Here is an 18,663-nt window from a genome sequence, read left to right on the forward strand (position 1 = left end):
AAAGAGTGAAAAAGGGCAAAAAACAAGGGTGGGGACATAAAAGAGAGCCAGGAACAAGGCTTTTTAAAAAAGAATAAAATAACTACCTCTGCTCTGGGTGGATCACAGCTTGGTTCTATCTAGTAACCCTCCATCAACTAATGACATCACCCCCCAAAATTCAATTTGCCTCGTGAGCATTTTGGGGGGAAGTAGAGAGGTCAGGGGGAGAGGTGAAAACACAGGGGAGTCTGGCCAACTCACTTTTCATTTGGCTTCATGTAGGAGTAGATTTTAACATATCTGGAATAGAAAACGCCCTAGACTGTGTGTTAGTAAAACAATCCTCCTCAAATATTGTTCTTCTGAGACAAAGCGCTCATAAATATTGGAAGGCATCGAATTCAGAATCGAGGCCTGCTTGCTTGCCAAAAACAGAGCCTTAAAGATGTATAAAGCTCCTCTGTGTCTCTCCTCTCTTCAGAGTCAGACAGCTCAAAAGATTGATCTATTCTTGCTGTCGGCATTTCTTCACTTCCCCCTCACTCCTGAAACCACTTTAATGTGGCTTCCACCCCCAGCACATCACCAAAGCTGATCTTGCTAAGGTCCCCAAAGTACATTTCAGCTCATGTTTTTCTTAGAGTCTTAGCAGCATTTGGAAGTTGACTTCTCCCTCCTTCTTAAAATACTCTGTGCCCTTTGTTTTCTTTAACACCATACTTTTTGGACACCTCCCTGTTCTTTGTCCATTCCTTCTACCTGTCCTCCATCTGCTTCTCCTTTTTCACCTGACTCTTCAGTGTTAGTGTTCCTTAGTTCTGTTGTAGTGCTTAGAGGAACCCTAGATATGAGAGAGCCCACAAAAATGTTGCTGTCATGCAGACCAGAAAAAAAAAGTACTTATCCTCTGTATCCCATAATGGAGAAGTTCATCAAGGTCTTGTCAACTGAATGACAGCAGCGGTAAACACGGTATATTGCCTTGCTCACTCTTGGTTCCATAGTCCTTCTGGTGCTTTTCCTTTACTGCAGACCCTGGAGAGCCAGGAACCGTGTTTCCCTCACTCCTTCACAGCTAGAGACTCCAATGTGATGTAGGTTTCATCCATCAGAAATCCTCATGTGAAGTCTGAATTTGAAATTGATATAGGTGGAAAGAGAAGCAGCAGAAATGCCTGAATCATCCACTTAGCTAGTGTGAGGATCTAGCTGCTATTACGTGATGCTGGAGCCAGTAATCCTGGTGAGACTTCCTGATGCCTGGACTGTGGCTAGGGTAGCATGTCCATTAGTGCAATGATTTCAGTGACAGTCTCCTGATTCCCAGCAGCTCCCTTCATGGGCCTATCACACACAAAAAATTGTCCAAGGCTTAGCAATGGAGATTAGGGAACTTTCACGAAAGTTCTGGGTATTGTTTTGGGAACTTTCAGCAATTTTCTGATGTTACAGATATGCCCCTTTGATTTTCTACTAACTACACTACTTGACAACTCTAAGGTAGAAATTTACTTGTTGCAAACCAAAGAAATGCTAATAATACTCCTTGTTCATAGCAAAGCAAGTTACCTTTTTTTCTGGTAGATATATAATTGACTTTTGCCCTAAAGAAAAGATAATCCCAAACATTCTTTTTATTGCCCTAAAACTCTAATAATATGGGAGTCACTAGCCATATGCAATTATTGAGCACTTGTAATGTAGCCAGTTTGAATTGAGATATGTCGTAAGTGTAAAATACCAGAATTCAAAGCCTCAATATAAAAGGTATGTAAACTCTATCATTTTGTTCATTTATTGTTTATATGGATTATATACTGAAATATTTTAGATATATTGGACTAAATGATAAATTAATTTCACCTATTTTTACTTTAATATGGTACAAGATTCAAGATTTTGAATTGTACACGATGCTCATAATACAGCAGTGTTGGACAGTCCTGCCCTGTAGCATTTAAACCAGTTTCATATCTATTAGCCAGTTGAGTTCAGCATCCCTGATTGCATGAATGTATATACACACATATGTCTACATATGTTCTCCTTTGAACCAGGTTCTGTCATTACTTCGTGTGTCAAATAGAAATCTTTGACACTTACGTTTATATTTTCAGGAGAATCACAGTTTTAACATTTCATATTTGAGCAGCCAATTCTACAGAGGTGCTCCAACAGGCCCCATCTAAATATGTTCTTCCAGTCTATGACTCATAGTGATTTTGCAAGGACCCAATGCCCTATATTAAATGCATTCTAAAATAGCTAAGATGGTTTTCATTACCTACTATGGTACCCTAAGAAAACAGCTAAATTTTGAATGTTTACTACTTTCTACATACTGTCTGAAACAATTTACAGATTATCTCCTTTCATCTTCATAACACCTCTGGGTCAGGTGACATACTCTCCATTTTACAAATGAGACATTTAGAATTGAAGGTACTTGTCCACTGTGACCAGCGGGGAAGTGGCAGCTGGATTTGCACTCAAGCAGAACTGATCCAAAGTCCACCTCCATTACCACTGTGCCACTCTGTCTTTTCTTTCCACTAAACAGGAGAGAGTATCCGTCACTTTGCTGACCCGAAACTGTGGTATGACAGAGAATTGACTGCCTTTGCTTCTTCTGCCTCCTCTGCTCCCAGGCCCTTTGATCCAGTTGGCTGTTTTTCAGAATCCTGGGCATAGCCTGGGTAGCTCTCCCAGACTCTCCCAATTGAGGAGATTGAATGACATGCTCAGCAGTAACTCCAGGTTTTATGAGTGAATTCCACAGGAAGAGTGTGACTTTGCCGGTCACAGAGCTTGCTTAAGAGCCAGTCCACCATCTTTGGCAAAGACAGAGAACAATTACACTGTAAGAGCTGCTATTAAGAGCTTACTGTGTGTCAGATGTTGTACTGGGCAATTTATATACATTCTTTTTAATCCATTCAGTGACTCAGTAAGGTGAGGGTTATCTCCATTTTAAAGAAGAGTAATTTGGCTTCAGGTTAATTATGAAAGTGCTAGGATTCCCTTGATAATCACTGAACTCTTCACTGATCATGAGCTACAATATGGCAGAAGTTTTAGACATTACAGTTGACACTTCAACAATGCAGTGGTAGGGGTACCAACCCTCTGTGCTTGGAAATCCACATATAGCATTGGACTCCCCAAAAATGTAACCGCTAATTCTTACTATTGACCAGAAGCTTTGCCAATAACATCAACAGTTGGTGAACACATGTTTTGTATGTTAGATGTATTATATACTATATTCTTAAAATAAGCTAGAAATGTTATTAAAATAAGAGAAAACACATTTATTGTACTGTGCTGTACAAAATCCACGTGTAAGTGGACCTATGCAGTTCAAATTCATATTGTTCGAGGGTCAACGGTCTATTAAAATACCATTAAAGGGGCGCCTGGGTAGCTCAGTTGGTTAAGCATCCGACTTTGGCTCTGGTCATGATCTCACCATCTGAGAGTTGGAGCCCTGTGTCAGACTCTGTGCTGACAGCTCAGAGCCTGGAGCCTGCTCCAAATTCTGTGTCGTCTTCTCTCTGTCTCTGCCCCTCCCCTGCTCGCACTCTGTCTCTCTCTCTCACAAAAATAATCAATAAACGTTAAAAAAAAATTTTTTTAATACCATTAAAAAGCTCCTATTGATGGGGCACCTGGCTGCCTTAGTCAGTTAATTCTCCGACTTTGGCTCATGTCATGATCTTAGGGTTCATGGGTTCAAGCCCTGTGTCAGACTCTGTGCTGACAGCCCAGAGCTTGGAGCCTGCTTCAGATTCTGTACCTCCCTCTCTCCTTCTCTCTGCCCCTTCCCCACTTGTGCTCTGTCTCTGTCTCATAAATAAATGTTAAAATTTTTTTAAACTAGTGAAGTCTATGGTAGTATTTGTCCACATGTAACTGAGTAAGAAACATGCTTAAGAAAGGAGAATAGCAAAAATATGTGCCATCCTTCCATTATTGATGATACTTTAAAAGCTTCAAATGGGCAGGCAACTCAATATTTTCGACTATGCATCATATTAGCTCTTAATTCATTAACTGTCTCTTCTTACTGTCTGCTTTCTTGCTTTGGTCTATGTTTTACACTGGTGCTGCAGAGATGTCCGAAAGGATTATGCCGCCCCACTTCAGTCCCAGGAAATAGAACTGCTATGAATTATTAATAGTGTTGGCTTTCTAGTGCTTTAATTCTACCTCTTTGTTTCAATAAGGATATTAAATGGAATTTTTCCTATCACTTCAGGAACTTAGTACATTTTGTAGGAAACACTCAATGACTTGAGTAATAGAAGAGACAGTCCTATGTTGGTTTCCACTTCTACTTATTATGGATTCTCCATACATTCCATCCCATATATCCTTGCTCAGTGATAGGTTAATAGGGCAATTTTTAAATTGAGCTCTTTGGAGCCCTTGGGATCCCCCAGAGGTACTCAAGGTATAGCCAGGAAACAGAGGCCTGAGGGGGAGGTTCTGAACCTCACCCCCAACCATTCCCTTGCTTCAGAGAAGCACCTCACTTCTATAAGCATTAAGCTTTCATGCAAGATTATGTTGGAAGAAAGGACTCTTCTTTTTAAAAAGCTTTAAAACCCTGAATAAATACAACTACAATAGGTGTTTATACAGCTTTGAGATTCCAAGAACAATGTCTAAGGATTTTTGATAATTAAAACTCATCTGAGCATATACAACCAACTGTGCCCTGAACTTGATTGAAATGGTGGCATGTCATGTGACTTGGTCTGCAAGATGGACTTGGACCTCCAGGGGTGTTGTAATAATCACCCTAAATGCTGGGTGAAGTCAGTTACTATGCTAATGTATACAATGAATAAGCTTAAAATCACAAGAACTGCAGTAAAATTTGGGGGCTGGCAAAAATAAGTGAACTGATTCCACAAATAAACTTGGTTCACGTGCTTGCATTCAGGTTATTAGGTCAGACCCATAGGCCTCCAGTTTCCTCTGTGAGGATGAACATAGTCCTTACTTGTTACTGACATGAATTTTATCACTTTTCTGTAATAAGAGCAACTATTTGTTTACCTTTCAAAGTGTGTAAAAAATGGGGGGAGGGTTATTTCATGGGAGATAAAATTAAAAAGTTAAAAAGTTCATGCCCAGGGCTCCCTTCTGTGTGTGAACTGTGGAAAACCTTAGAAATGTGCCCCTTTTCTCATGCATGGAAGCTGTAGACCCAAAGAAGGCAGGCAAATGACAAAGATGGGTTCATTCAGGATGTGTTGTATTTACTGAGTGCCCCCTGTCATCAGGCATCATGCTAGATGTTTGGGATGCAATAGTCAGATTCCTCCTCTGCCTTCATAGAATTTGCATTCTAATATGGAGGAGGCATGTAACGAACACATCAAGAATTACATAAACATAGAAATTACTGAATGTGATACTTCCCATGATGCACACAATAGTTGGGCGGGTCCTTTTTAGATAGAGGCAGTCAGAGAAGGGTCTCTGGGAGGGGAAATAACTAAGTGTGTTTTAGAAAGTCACAGCTGGCCTCTTTGCTGGCTGCTGAGGCCATAAATGTGTGGCTTTTACTATACTGGATCGCCAAATGTGTGCCATCTGCACCAAAGAATCAGAATGCTGTGGAAACCCTTGAGGGGACCAATAGTTGGTGACTGCCTGAGTAGGAACAGAAAAATACAACATAGTTAATTTAGTAAACGAATGGAATTTTCCCCTGGTCATCTAACATTTATCAGCACTGTTTTTTATTCTTTTTTTCCATGCAAAGATGACCTGAAGAATACTTAAAACACATGCAAGATCATTGTCTTTTGCCACTCCATAAAAATTATTTTTATAACCATGTATAATCCTCATGAAACATGTAAGAAATGCATCTATAATGAAATGTCCTCGTATTACTTTGTAATTGTTAAAGGCAACATGATTTTGGTAAAAGAATTGACTTCACAGAAATATTTTAATTTTCAAAATCTCTACACACAGCATTTAAAATATATTAGAGTGAAGGGAGGACATGTTTATCAAGTAACATGACTTCTGTTAACAGAATTTTCCACTTTCCATTCTTATTCTTCCATTTGTATTAGTTGAACCTTCTTATTTAAAAAAAAAAAGGCTTTAAAAGCCTACCAGTGTATCATGTTACTTAAATAAAAATACCTGAAAGATATACACACATAGAGCAGATTCAGATTTATAGCATAAATATTATACTTCAGTGTCTCTCAAGCAAATATAATTCACTCATCCATCCAACCATCCATCCATTCAGTATTTATTGAGTCTACTGACCTAATAGGTAAAATATGCTTTAGCCAGAGCAATGTACTCTGATCATACTGGCCCCTTGACTCAGTGAACACTGTTCATGATTCTTTATTTATGTACTAAAGCAATTCTTTCAAAGGCTTAGTACCAACAAAAATGTGACTAGATAGCCTACAATAAGGAGCAATTTGAAATTATCCAATTAATGTGATAAAAACTGACTAACAATGAATTCTGGAGAAGTACATAGGGTGGTTTATCTCGGAACCCCAAAGAAAACTATTCTAAGGAACTTCAGTAAGGCATCTGATTCCAATGAAGAGATCACTAGTTTCCCTATGTACCAGTTTAAAAACATGATGATTAAAAAGCATCTTGTTCAAAATAGCAAGAAAAATAAAATATATCTAAGTATTAACTTATCGGTATTTAATTAAGAACCTGAATTAAGTAAACTACAAAATTTTGAGGAGAAATGTAAAGAACAGAAATAGGGAAAATCTGTTACTCTTGATAAGATTAAATGTTAGAATGTCCATTCTTTCCGAATTATTTTAAAATTTACAAGGGTATTTTAAGATTTATAAGGGGATTTGGACTGGACAAAATTATGCTAAAATCTAATAGACTTCATGATAAACAATGACAATTGGAATAATGAGGTTGGGGGGTAACAGACACTGCTGGGCATTAAAATATATTCTAAAGCTATAAGAATTAAAATAGTTTGGTATTCTAGGCCTATCTCAAAAAACAAGAAAAATCCCAAATACAAAATCTAACAGCACACCTAAAGGAACTAGAAGCAGAACAGCAAAGGAACCCCAAATCCAGCAGAAGAGAAATAATAAAGATCAGAGGAGAAATAAACAATAGAGAATCAAAAAAAAAAAAAAAAACAAAAAAACAAAAAAAAACCAAAACAGAACAAATCAAACTAAGAGTTGGTTTTTCAAAAAAATAAACAAAATTGATAAACCTCTAGCCAGACTTCTCAAAAACAAAAGGGAGATGACCCAAATAAAATCATGAATGAAAATGGAATTATTACAACCAATCCCTCAGAAATACAAGCAATTATCAGGGAATACTATGAAAAATTATATGCCAACAAACTGGACAACCTGGAAGAAATGGACAAATTCCTAAACACCTATACACTACCAAAACTCAAACGGGAAGAAATAAAAAATTTGAACAGACCCATAACTAGTGTAGAAATTGAATCAGTTATCAAAAATCTCCCAACAAATAAGAGTCCAGGGCCAGATGGCTTCTCTGGGGAATTCTACCAGACATTTAAAGCAGCATTAATACCTATCCTTCTCAAGCTGTTCCAAAAAATAGAAAAGGAGGGAAAACTTCTGGACTCATCCTACAAAGCCAGCATTACTTTGATTCTCAAACCAGACAGAGACCCAACATAAAAGGAGAACTACAGGCCAATATCCCTGATGAACATGGATGCAAAAATTCTCAACAAGATACTAGCAAATCAAACTCAACAGCATATAAAAAGAATTATTCACCATGATCAAGTGGGATTCATTCCTGGGCTGCAGGAAATATTCGCAAATCAATTAATGTGATACATCACATTAATAAAAGAAAAGAACCATATGATCCTGTTAATATATGCAGAAAAAGCATTTGACAAAATCCAGCATCCTTTTTTTAATAAAAACCCTAAAGAAAGAATAGAAGGAAATACTTAAACATCATGAAATCCATTTATGAAAAGCCCACAGCTAATATCATCCTCAATGGGGAAAAACTGAGAGCTTTCCCCCTGAGATCAGGAACACGACAGGGATGTCCACTCTCACCGCTGTTGTTTAACATAGTGTTGGAAGTGCTAGCATCAGCAATCAGACAACAAAAGGAAATAAAAGGCATCAAAACTGGCAAAGAAGTCAAACTTTCACTTTTCACAGATGACATGATACTGTATACAGAAAACCCGACAGACTCCACCCAAAGTCTGCTAGAACTCATACATGAAGTCAGCAAAGTCACAGGGAACAAAAATCAATGTACAGAAGTTGGTTGCATTTTTATACACCAATAATGAAGCAACAGAGAAAGAAACTGATTCCATTTACAATTGCACCAAGAACCATAAAATATCTAGGAATAAACCTAACCAAAGATGTAAAAGATCTGTATGCTGAAAAGTATAGAAAGCTTATGAAGGAAACTGAAGAAGACACAAAGAAACAGAAAAACATTCCATGCTCATGGATGGGAAGAATAAATATTGTTAAAATGTCAATACTACCCAAAGCAATCTACGCATTCAATGCAATCCCAATCAAAATTGCACCGGCATTCTCAAAGCTAGAACGAACAATCCTAAAATTTGTGTGGAACCACACAAGACGCCAAATAGTCAAAGTAATACTGAAGTAGAAAACTAAAGTGGGAGGCATCACAATCCCAGACTTTAGCTTCTACTGCAAAGCTGTAATCATCAAGACAGTATGGTATTAGCACAAAAACAGATACATAGACCAATGGTATAGAATGGAGACTCCAGAATTGGACCCATAAACGTATGGCCAGCTAATCTTTGACAAAACAGGAAAGAGTATCCAATGGAAAAAAGATGGTCTCTTTAAAAAATGGTGCTGGGAGAATTGGACAGCAACATGCAGAAGAATGAAACTAGACCACTTTCTTACACCATACACAAAAATATACTCAAAATGGATGAAAGACCTGAATGTGAGACAGGAAACCATCAAAACCCTAGAGCAGAAAACAGGCAACAACCTTTTTGACCTCAGCTGCAGCAATTTCTTACTCGACACATCTCCAAAGACAAGAGAATGAAAAGCAAAAATAAACTATTGTGACCTCATCAATAGGTCTTGTTGATCAAGAAAACAATCAATAAAACTAAAAGGCAACTGACAGAATGGGAAAAGATATTTGCAAATCACATATTGGATAAATGGTTGGTATCCAAAATCTATAAAGAACTCACCAAACTCCACACCTGAAAAAAAAAAAAATCCAGTAAAGAAATGGGCAGAAGACATGAATAGACAGTTTTCCAAAGAAGACATCCAGATGGCCAACAGACACAAAAACAATGCTCAACGTCACTCATCATCAGGCAAATACAAATCAAAGCCACACTGAAATAACACCTCACGCCTGTCAGAGTGGCTAAAATGAACAAATCAGGAAACTAGATGCTGGTGAGGATGTGGAGAAATGGGAACCCTCTTGCACTGTTGGTGGGAATGCAAACTGGTGCAACCCCTCTGGAAAACAGTGTGGAGGTTCCGCAAAAAATTAAAAATAGAGGTACTCTGTGACCCAGCAATAGCACAACTAAGAATTTATCTAAAGGATACAGGAGTGTTATGCATAGGGGTATATGTACCCCAATGTTTATAGCAGCGCTTTCAACAATAGCCAAATTATGGAAAGAGCCTAAATATCCATCAACTGATGAATGGATAAAGATGTGGTTTATATATACAATGGAATACTACTTGGCAATGAGAAAGAATAAAATCATGCCATTTGCAGCAACATGGATGGAACTGGAGGGTATTATGCTCAGTGAAATAAGTCAGAGAAAGATATCATATGTTTTCATTCATATGTGGATCTTGACAAACTGAACAGAAGACCATGGGGGAAGGTAATGGGGGAAAATGTTACAGAGAGGGAAGGGGGGCAGACCATAAGAGACTCTTAAACACAGAGAACAAACAGGGTTGATGGGGGGTGGGGGGAGAGAGGAAAGTGAGTGATGAGCATTGGGGAGGGCACTTGTTAGGATGAATACTGGGTTTGTATGGAAGCCAATTTAACAAATTTTATTAAAAATAAAATAGTTTGGTAATGGTTTAGGGATTAACCAAAGCTATCAGTGAAGTCAAATAGAATGTCTAGAAAAAGATTCAGGCATATACGTAGATTCAGTCTCTGATAACAGTTGTGCTGGGGAAAATATCTAACCATTCAAAATTAAGATCTCTTTTTCATATAATGCAATCATATAATTCCAGATGGATTGAAGATTTAAACATAAAGGAAAAAGCCATACTTCCAATTAAAGATGTTACATTTTGAACATATGCATTTACTTCTCCCATTTAAGCCCCACTTAAGTATGAGTAAAATTGATTTTTTAAAAAAGGTTTAAACACCCAGAAGAACAAAGAATGAGAGAGAAAACTTCAAAACTTTGGAAAACAAGGCAACAAAACTTGGGAAATTAGAAAGCAAATGAGCTAATGGTCACACTGATCTGAATGGTAAGTGTCCAGTGGGAGAAGCAGAGAAATGGCCCTTTTAACACGGTGGAAACTCCCCAAGGCAGTGGGCAGAAGTGGGCAGAAATGTGGGGTCAAAAATACAAGGACTTAAAATTTGTTTAATAAGCTTTTATCTCCCATCCCTTACAGGGGAGTGGCTGCACCACCCACCCAGGTGGAAGCCAGAATTTCAAGCTCTGGAGAGGGTCTTAGAGGCACAGCTGAAAAAAGATCAAGTGCTGATAACAGATATTCAGTGAAAATTACACACTAAATACTGAGGTCTTACCCTTCTTCCCAGAACACACATAGCCAAATTTATAGACTCTAGGTGGATATTGGACATACCTTCTGTGGAGGATCTGCCCAATTTAAGAGAAGAGGTACAAAGGTACCAAAATCAGAAGCTCCCCCATGAAATGGCTCATTCACCGTACTCCAGTAAACCTAAGACCACAGCTCCGCAGCTGGCTAAGGAGAAGTCCACTCCAGGTTGGGGGATGTCCTACCTTCCATTGCTCACTCCAGGAAACATCGGATTGAATTGTTACTCTGCCTCTAAGATGGGATGTCCCTATGGAGAAGCCTTTGGCCCAAGCACTGATCCCTGGCCCTATTGTTTCCACTGTGCTTAGAGGACAGACGTCTAAGGAAGTAGAGCTCAGCTCTACTGGAGCTAAGTAGAGACAGGCACATGTTCCATTCCTGGCCATCTATTCATCCTCAAGGGCTCCCCTTGCTCTTCAGCAATTAACTCTCATAACAATTATTAATTTTTTTAATTTGTTTTTTTAATTTTGAGAGAGCAAGCAGGGAACGGGTAGAGAGAGAAGGAGAGAAAGAGAATCCCAGTCTCCAGACTGTCAGCACAGAGCCTGATGTGGGACTCGAACTCACGAACTGTGAGATCATGACCTGAGCCAAAATTCAGAATCAGACCTTAACCCACTGAGCCACTCAGGTGCCCCTCCCATAGCAATTATTAACACCATTTTCACTTAAATTCCTCAACCCTACCTCACCTCCAGTAATTCTCAGTAAATTACCTTACCTCAGGCTATCTTATGTAAATGCCTCTTCATATCAAATTGTGTGTGTGTGTGTTTTGACCCACTGTCTTCTGTACAGATAAGATTTGTCCTGTCTTCTAAATGTAACGAGTCTGCTTACGAACCTGCCCTGAGCCCTTGTCCCACTAATTACTACTTCTATCTTGCATCTTCTATTCATTCTGGCTGCCCACTTGTGAGAATATGTGGGCTTATTCTCCAGGTGCCAGGAGTGCTGGTGGAAGGTGGCCCTCAACTGTCAGCCCTCTTCAGAAGTTGCCCTAGCAAAAGGAAGTCATAACACAAACAGTCACCCCTTCTCTGGGCAGCTCTTCTGTAATGACTGGCTAATGGGGGGAGGGGTGGGATATAAAGACCCAGCCCTCTCACTGTACCTTGGGACAGCCCTGAAGGGTCTTCCCTAATTCAGAGCTCCTGTGTGTTGGCCGAGGTCTTCAATGAGACTACATCTCACCCAACTTCCCCCTCAGGCCAATGCTGTCTACTTTCTTTGCCTCCCACGGTTCTTGAACCCAAGAGCAATCCCTACAAACTAATCTCCATCTCAGAGTCGCATCCCAGGGCCCCCTCTCTATGACAGCACGTCTGTAAGTCATGGACATTTAAAATTTTGATAGGTAGTACCAAGTTGCCCTTTTAAAAAGCTGTACAGAGTTGCATTCCCATCAATCTAGAAAAGTGCCTCTAAACTATCACTACTAGATATAATCAATTTTTCAAATCTTTGCCATTTCATAAGTAACAGATGGTATCTTGTTCTTGTTTGATTTATAATTTTAAAATTATGAGTAAGAGAATATTTCACATATTTATTGGCCATTTATATTTCTTATGTTTATGTTCTTTGTCCATTTTTCCATGGAATGGCTATCTTTTATGTATTGGTTTTTAAGTGCTCTTTGTAGAGTAAGAAAATTGCAGGTAAGTTTTCCGGTTTGTTCTTTGTTATGGCTTTAAGACATTTTTTTTTGACTATTCTCTAAAGTTTTACATTTTTAATTGGTTAACATTATCCATTTTTTTCCCTATGCTTCTTAGTTTCCTGTCAAGCTTAAGCTGGCATTCCCTATCCTAAGATTTGAAATTTTCAATACTATTTTCTTTATAATTTAGCTCCAGTGCCATTGGCATCACAAGGATGTCCCTGAGTACCTTGACCAGAAATTAACCCCAACCATTTCCTCTGCCTTTACATTAAAATCACAATGCACATCACATTCTGAATTACTTTATAGTAATTTTTATTATTCTCCAAACTCTTCTGTTAGATTGTGAGTTACTGAGGGAAGAAATTTCATTTTATTCCTTTATTTTTAACCAAACTCCATACTTCATTTATCTTTCACTAGTTTTTCCACTAATGTCCTTTTCTTGGTCCAGAATCCCATCCAGGATACTGCATTAGTCATCATGTCTCCTTTGGCTTCTCTTGGCAGCCAGTTTCACAAATTTTGTGTTTTCCAAGTTTTTATTTAAATTCCATTGGTCAACATACAGTGTAATATTAATTTCAGGTGTACAGTTTGGTGATTCAACACTTAAAACCGATACCTGCTACTCATCACAACAAGTGCCCTTGTTAATCCCCATCCCCTATTTCAACCATCCCCCCACCTCCCATCTAGCAACCATCAGTTTGTTCTCTATAGTTTCTTGGTTTGCCTCTTTTTTCCCCCTTTGCTTGTTTTGTTTCTTAAATTCTATATATGAGTGAAACCATATGGTATTTGTCTTTCTCTGACTTATTTTGAGCATAATACTCTCTAGCTCCATCCACATTGTTGCAAATGGCATGATTTTGTTCTTGTTTTGTGGCTAATATTCCATTGTACATATACCACATCCTCTTTATCCATTCATCAATCAACGGACACTTGGGCTGTTTCCATAATTTGGCCATTGTGGATAGTGCTGCTATGAACATTGGGGAGCATTTATCCTGCAAATTAGTATTTTTGTATCCTTTGGATAAATACCTAGTAGTGCAACTGTTGGATCCTAGGGTAGTTCTATTTTTGACTTTTTGAGGAACCTCCATACTGTTTGCCAGAGTGGCTGCACTGGTTTGCATTCCTACCAACAGTCTAAGAGGGGTTCCCCTTTCTCCACATCTCACCAGCACCTGTCGTTTCTTGTGTTACTCATTTTGGCCATTCTGACAGGTGTGAGGTGGTATTGCATTGTAGTTTTGATTTGAATTTCCTGGATGATGAGTGACATTGAGCATCTTTTCAAGGGTCCACTGGCCATCTGTATATCTTCTTAGGAAAAATGTCTATTCATTTTTTGGGTGTTGAGTTTTATAAGTTCTTTATATATTTTGGATAGTAAAGAAACTTCATTTTAGATATCTGTAATGCATTCCATTATCAAGGATATCACCTTGCTTACAGTGCTACTTAAATATTTACTGAAATGAATTAACTGATACTGTTTGATTATGTGGTTTTTAAACCTTCTTGAAACAAAAAGGTGAAATTAAAACACTTGAGCTAGGAGACCTCGCAGTTCTGCCATCTCCCAGATCTGAGCCACACCTATAAAGGGCTGACCGAAGGAGCAGCACATGAGTGAAGTCTCAGGGCTCGCCAAGTGATAGGTGACCAGAACACTCGGCGGTAAGTAGGCAGGTCAGGCAAGATTGCTCCTAGCAGTAGGGGTGGCATGCTTGGAGCCATGACACAAAGTGGCCCTCCTGCATCTGATACAAAGCCATAGCTGAATCACCTAACAGCATGACCATTCTGTCCCTAGCAGTGGCATAGATTTATCCTTGGCCCTACTTGTGGCTGATGAACTTCTTAATGGTGTTGAAGACCAGCTACAAGTAGGTAGTCAGGCTCTCAACTAGCTAAATACATTGAGTTTTCATCCTAGGTGGATTAGTCATTGCAACTCATAGGCCCACTAGTACTTGTCCTGGATTCACTGGTTCTAATTGTTCTCCACTCATTCTCTCTTGAGCCCATTGAAATACAGCTTTAACTCTACCAAAACTATACTTATCGAGGTCATCAGTGACCAGCGTGTTGCCAAATGCAATGGTCAATTCTCAGTCCTCACCTTACTTGACCTGCCAGCAGCAGGGACCCAGTTGATCCATTTGTGGAGGGTTTCATTTGCCTCCTAGGACAGGATGCCCTTCTAGTTTTGCTCCTACCCCCTAGATGCTTTCTTCTCTTCTTTGCTGGTTTTTCCTCTGCTTCCTGAGCTCTTAACTTTGGGGTGTCCTAAGACACAGTCCCTGTACCTCTTTCCTTTTCTATATGCTTTTTCTCAGTGATACCATCCAATCTTATGGCTTTCAGTACTGACTACCTGCAGATAAATTCCAACTTTATCTCCTCCAGCCAGACTCAAAGATCCAACTGCCTGCTCAACATCTCATGTAGATATCTGATATCTCAAAGTCAACTTTCCAAAATTGAACTTTTTTTTTTTTTAGGAAATATGATTTTATTTTTCAAGTTTTTATTAAATCCTAGTTAGTTAACATACAGTGTAATATTGGTTTCAGAGGTATAATTTAGTGATTTATCACTTACATATAACACTCGGTGATCAACACAAGTACCCTCCTTAATACCCATCATCCATTTAGCCCATCCCCCACCCACCTCCCTCCATCAACCCTGTTTGTTCTCTATAGTTGAGTATTATGGTTTGCTTCCCTCTCTTCCTCCACCCTTCTCCTACATTCTGTTTTGTTTCTTAAATTCCACATGAATGAAATCATACGGTATCTGTTTTTCCCTGACTGACTTATTTCACTTAGCATTATACTCTCTAGCTCAATCCATGACATTGCCAATGGCAAGATTTTGTTCTTTTTAATGGCTGAATAATATTCTATTGTGCTTATATACCACATCTTTATCCATTCATCAGTCGATGGACATGTGGGCTCTTTCCATAATTTGGCTACTCAAAACTGAACTTCTAATCTTTCCCCAATCTGCTCTTCACACGGTCTCTCCATTTCAGTGAATCACAACCATTACCAAATAGTTTCTCACCAGTAACTCTGGGGTCATCCTTCAGTCCTCTCTCCCTCACATCATGTCCAATCTGTCAGCAAATCACAGCCAGAATCTGACCGTTTGTCATCACCACCACTGCTACTACCCTGGGCAAATTACTTAACTCTTCTCTCTTTCCTCATCCATACCTTGGGAGTAATGATGGACTATAACTTATAGGGTTAGAGTCTATATAAAGAACTTAGCACAGTGCTGAGCAAATAGTGCTTAATATACTTTCGCTTTTATTATTTCTGGCCTTTGTTTTCTAAAAGATTTCAAGGAGATAGTAGTAAAATTGAAGCCAGTGGCTCCTTTTCTAAATAACTGAATTTTGTTCTTCAACATGTGCAATTTCAACTTTGAAGATTTTAACTAAATGAGTTGAAGAAAATAAAGTGTGTTACTGGGCTTAGCTTCTGAGAAAGGAGAAACATGAAAATTCACCTTACCTAGTAAAACTGTCACAAGAATCAAAGAAAGGGTTAAATAATTCAATGGCAATTTGAATCATTGGCATTCTTCTCTAGACTGATTAAGAGTAATTTCCAGCTTATCGGACCACTTTAGCATAGAAAATATTTTTTAATTCAAGGTTACAGGAGAGTGTTACATATGATAGTACACAGCTGTATGTGGTACTAGCCTCACAACTTGAAAGAATTTTGGGGATATGGGCAAACTTGTGGACTGTAGCAACAGCTGGGTAACAGCCAGTGCTTATATAAAACTGCTTCAGGTTGTTTACCTGTAGTCCTATGTAATCTGTCATCCCAACTAATTATTAATAGGTAGAAAGATTCTGGAAAATCTTTAACAGTAATATCTTGGGGGTCAACAATATTAAACTAAGCCTGAATTATATAAGGAAGCATTGCAGATAAGTTCCCAAATGCATAAATTAAACACCTATATATTGCTAATAAATAAAAACCATTGCACCATAGAAGCTGAAAAATAGTTTCAGAGCATTTAACTTGTCTCTTTAACGTGGCCATTTTGATAATATATGTATTAAGAAATCGTTTTTGAATAGATCAGAAAATGTTCAGCTAATTTTATTTTAATTTTTTAAGATTTTATTTTTTTAAGGGGTGCCTGGGTGGCTCAGTCAGTTTAAGCATCTGACTTTGGTTCAGATCATGATCTCACAGTTTTGGGTTAGATCCCCACATCCGTCTCTGTGCTTGACAGCTCAGAACCCGGAGCCTGCTTTCAGATTCTGTGTCTCCCTCTCTCTCTGTCCTTTCCTTGCTCATGCTCTCTCTCTCTTTCAAAAATAATTAAAAGAAAAATTTTTTAAAAATTTTTAAAAAGATCTTAGTTTTTAATGTAATCTCTATACCCAAAGTAGGGTTTGCACTTACAACCCTGAGATCAAGAGTTGCATACTGTATTGACTGAGCCAACCAGGCACTCCTCATCTAAAATGTTTATGGAAAATCACATTCTTTACACTTTTTTTCATGTTTTCTTTTAGCACATGGCAGATATGTACATATACATATGTACACACACCTACCATGTGCTGAGTAATGAGAAAAAACAATGGTGAATTGTTTTTATTATTTACTTCTTTGTAAAAATATTATCCTTTTACATATAAGAGCTAGGTTTTAATGGCTTTGAATGCTTTAAAACAGGGAAAATATGAAATCATCAGGAGTTTACTGGGCTTAATTTGCTATAAGCTTTTCTTTGTTCCTATTTAATTATGTGTTAAACTTTCTGGTACTCTGATACATGATGTATACAATATAAAAAATTATATTTCACATTAGATGCAAAAGTTACTTAGTAAAAGTAAACTCCCATTGTAACCTGTGGTGGGATCATTTTGGCTAGTCCATAGATGCTGAGTGCTAATTGTTATTCATTTATTTATTTTTTGTAGGATGTCCTGGCTGAGCAAGGTTGGAAGTCCTAGTTCTCGCATTGACCGCACAAACTTTTCTAATGAAAAAACCATCTCTCAACTTGACTACTCAAATTTTAGTATTCGATACTAACAGAAGAGAAAAATTTTAATGCTTATATTACACAACAAACACCATATATTCTCAAGTCTATGTACTAGAATAATAGTAGCAGAGTAGGGTAAAAAAAAGAACTTTCTGTTCTGAAAGCTACAACAGAATATATGTTACTAAAAAGGTCTCACACTAAAATAGTTTTACTCGACTATGTTTTTAAGACGCAAAAACATAGTATTGTAAAGGTCATTACAAAATATTTAATATGAATATTTAAACTTGTCTCGTGGAATCTTTAGTGAATATTATAGCAAGCGTTATTTGGCTAGGTATAAAATAAAGCTTAACCATTTAAAAATTAAGCATTGTTGTCTGAATTCTAAAAACCTCCTGAATAATAATTTATTAAATTTGAGTCATTTGTTTAATAAGAACCGGTAGTTAGATATAAATGTATATGATGATCAGTATAACCACAAAATAATATCAATAAAGAATTTTTTAAATTCTGGTTGAGACATTCAATATTTTGGTTGGAGTAACCTAATGCCATCTATGACCTTTATTGTTCTGTGTAGTGAGCAGGTGAGTGATGGTAACTGTTAAGAACCCACAATTTCACTACTACAAATAGCAAGATTTATGTCAACAACTATGTACAATGGTTTGTCCTATTAACCAGAAAAGGAACCGACAGTCCAAGTAAATCATACTATCCCTTGAACTTGACTTATCATTTAGGGATTTTCACATGTAAATGGTAATTAAGCAACAGGATATTTTAAGGAGAAGGTTCATTTCTATGCCATAGAATTATTGAAAAAAGATCTTTAACTCAAAATACTAGGGGACTTCAAATGTTGTAGGCATATACATGTGTATGTCCTTCAGTGATCTCCTAATTTTTGTACCAATGGAATCCTTCATTAAAACAAAATTTTACACGGAATTTAATACCTAAAGTAAGTAAAAAAGCCCACTAGTATGACTGAAATGGGCATGGAGGTCCTTGGAGCCCTGCATGCTTGGTCTCACTTTGCCTCCTGCATCTTGTCTGCCTTGGACA

The 18,663-nt window shown here is 37.9% G+C and overlaps 1 protein-coding gene across 7 annotated transcripts in view; it reads left to right on the plus strand.

The window, feature by feature from the left end:
* Nucleotides 1–18,065, plus strand: part of ACYP2 (acylphosphatase 2) — a 277,959-nt gene extending 259,894 nt beyond the window's left edge. For all 7 annotated transcript variants that reach the window (XM_042981393.1, XM_042981392.1, XM_042981396.1 and 4 more), the window contains one exon: nt 17,519–18,065. In XM_042981393.1, the coding sequence (XP_042837327.1) occupies nt 17,519–17,633 (115 nt within the window). In that variant the 3' untranslated portion in view covers nt 17,634–18,065. The remainder of the gene's footprint in view (nt 1–17,518) is intronic.
* The last annotated feature ends 598 nt before the right edge of the window (nt 18,066–18,663 follow it).

This window comes from Panthera tigris, chromosome A3, assembly GCF_018350195.1.
Source record: "Panthera tigris isolate Pti1 chromosome A3, P.tigris_Pti1_mat1.1, whole genome shotgun sequence".
Classification (NCBI taxonomy): domain Eukaryota; kingdom Metazoa; phylum Chordata; class Mammalia; order Carnivora; family Felidae; genus Panthera; species Panthera tigris.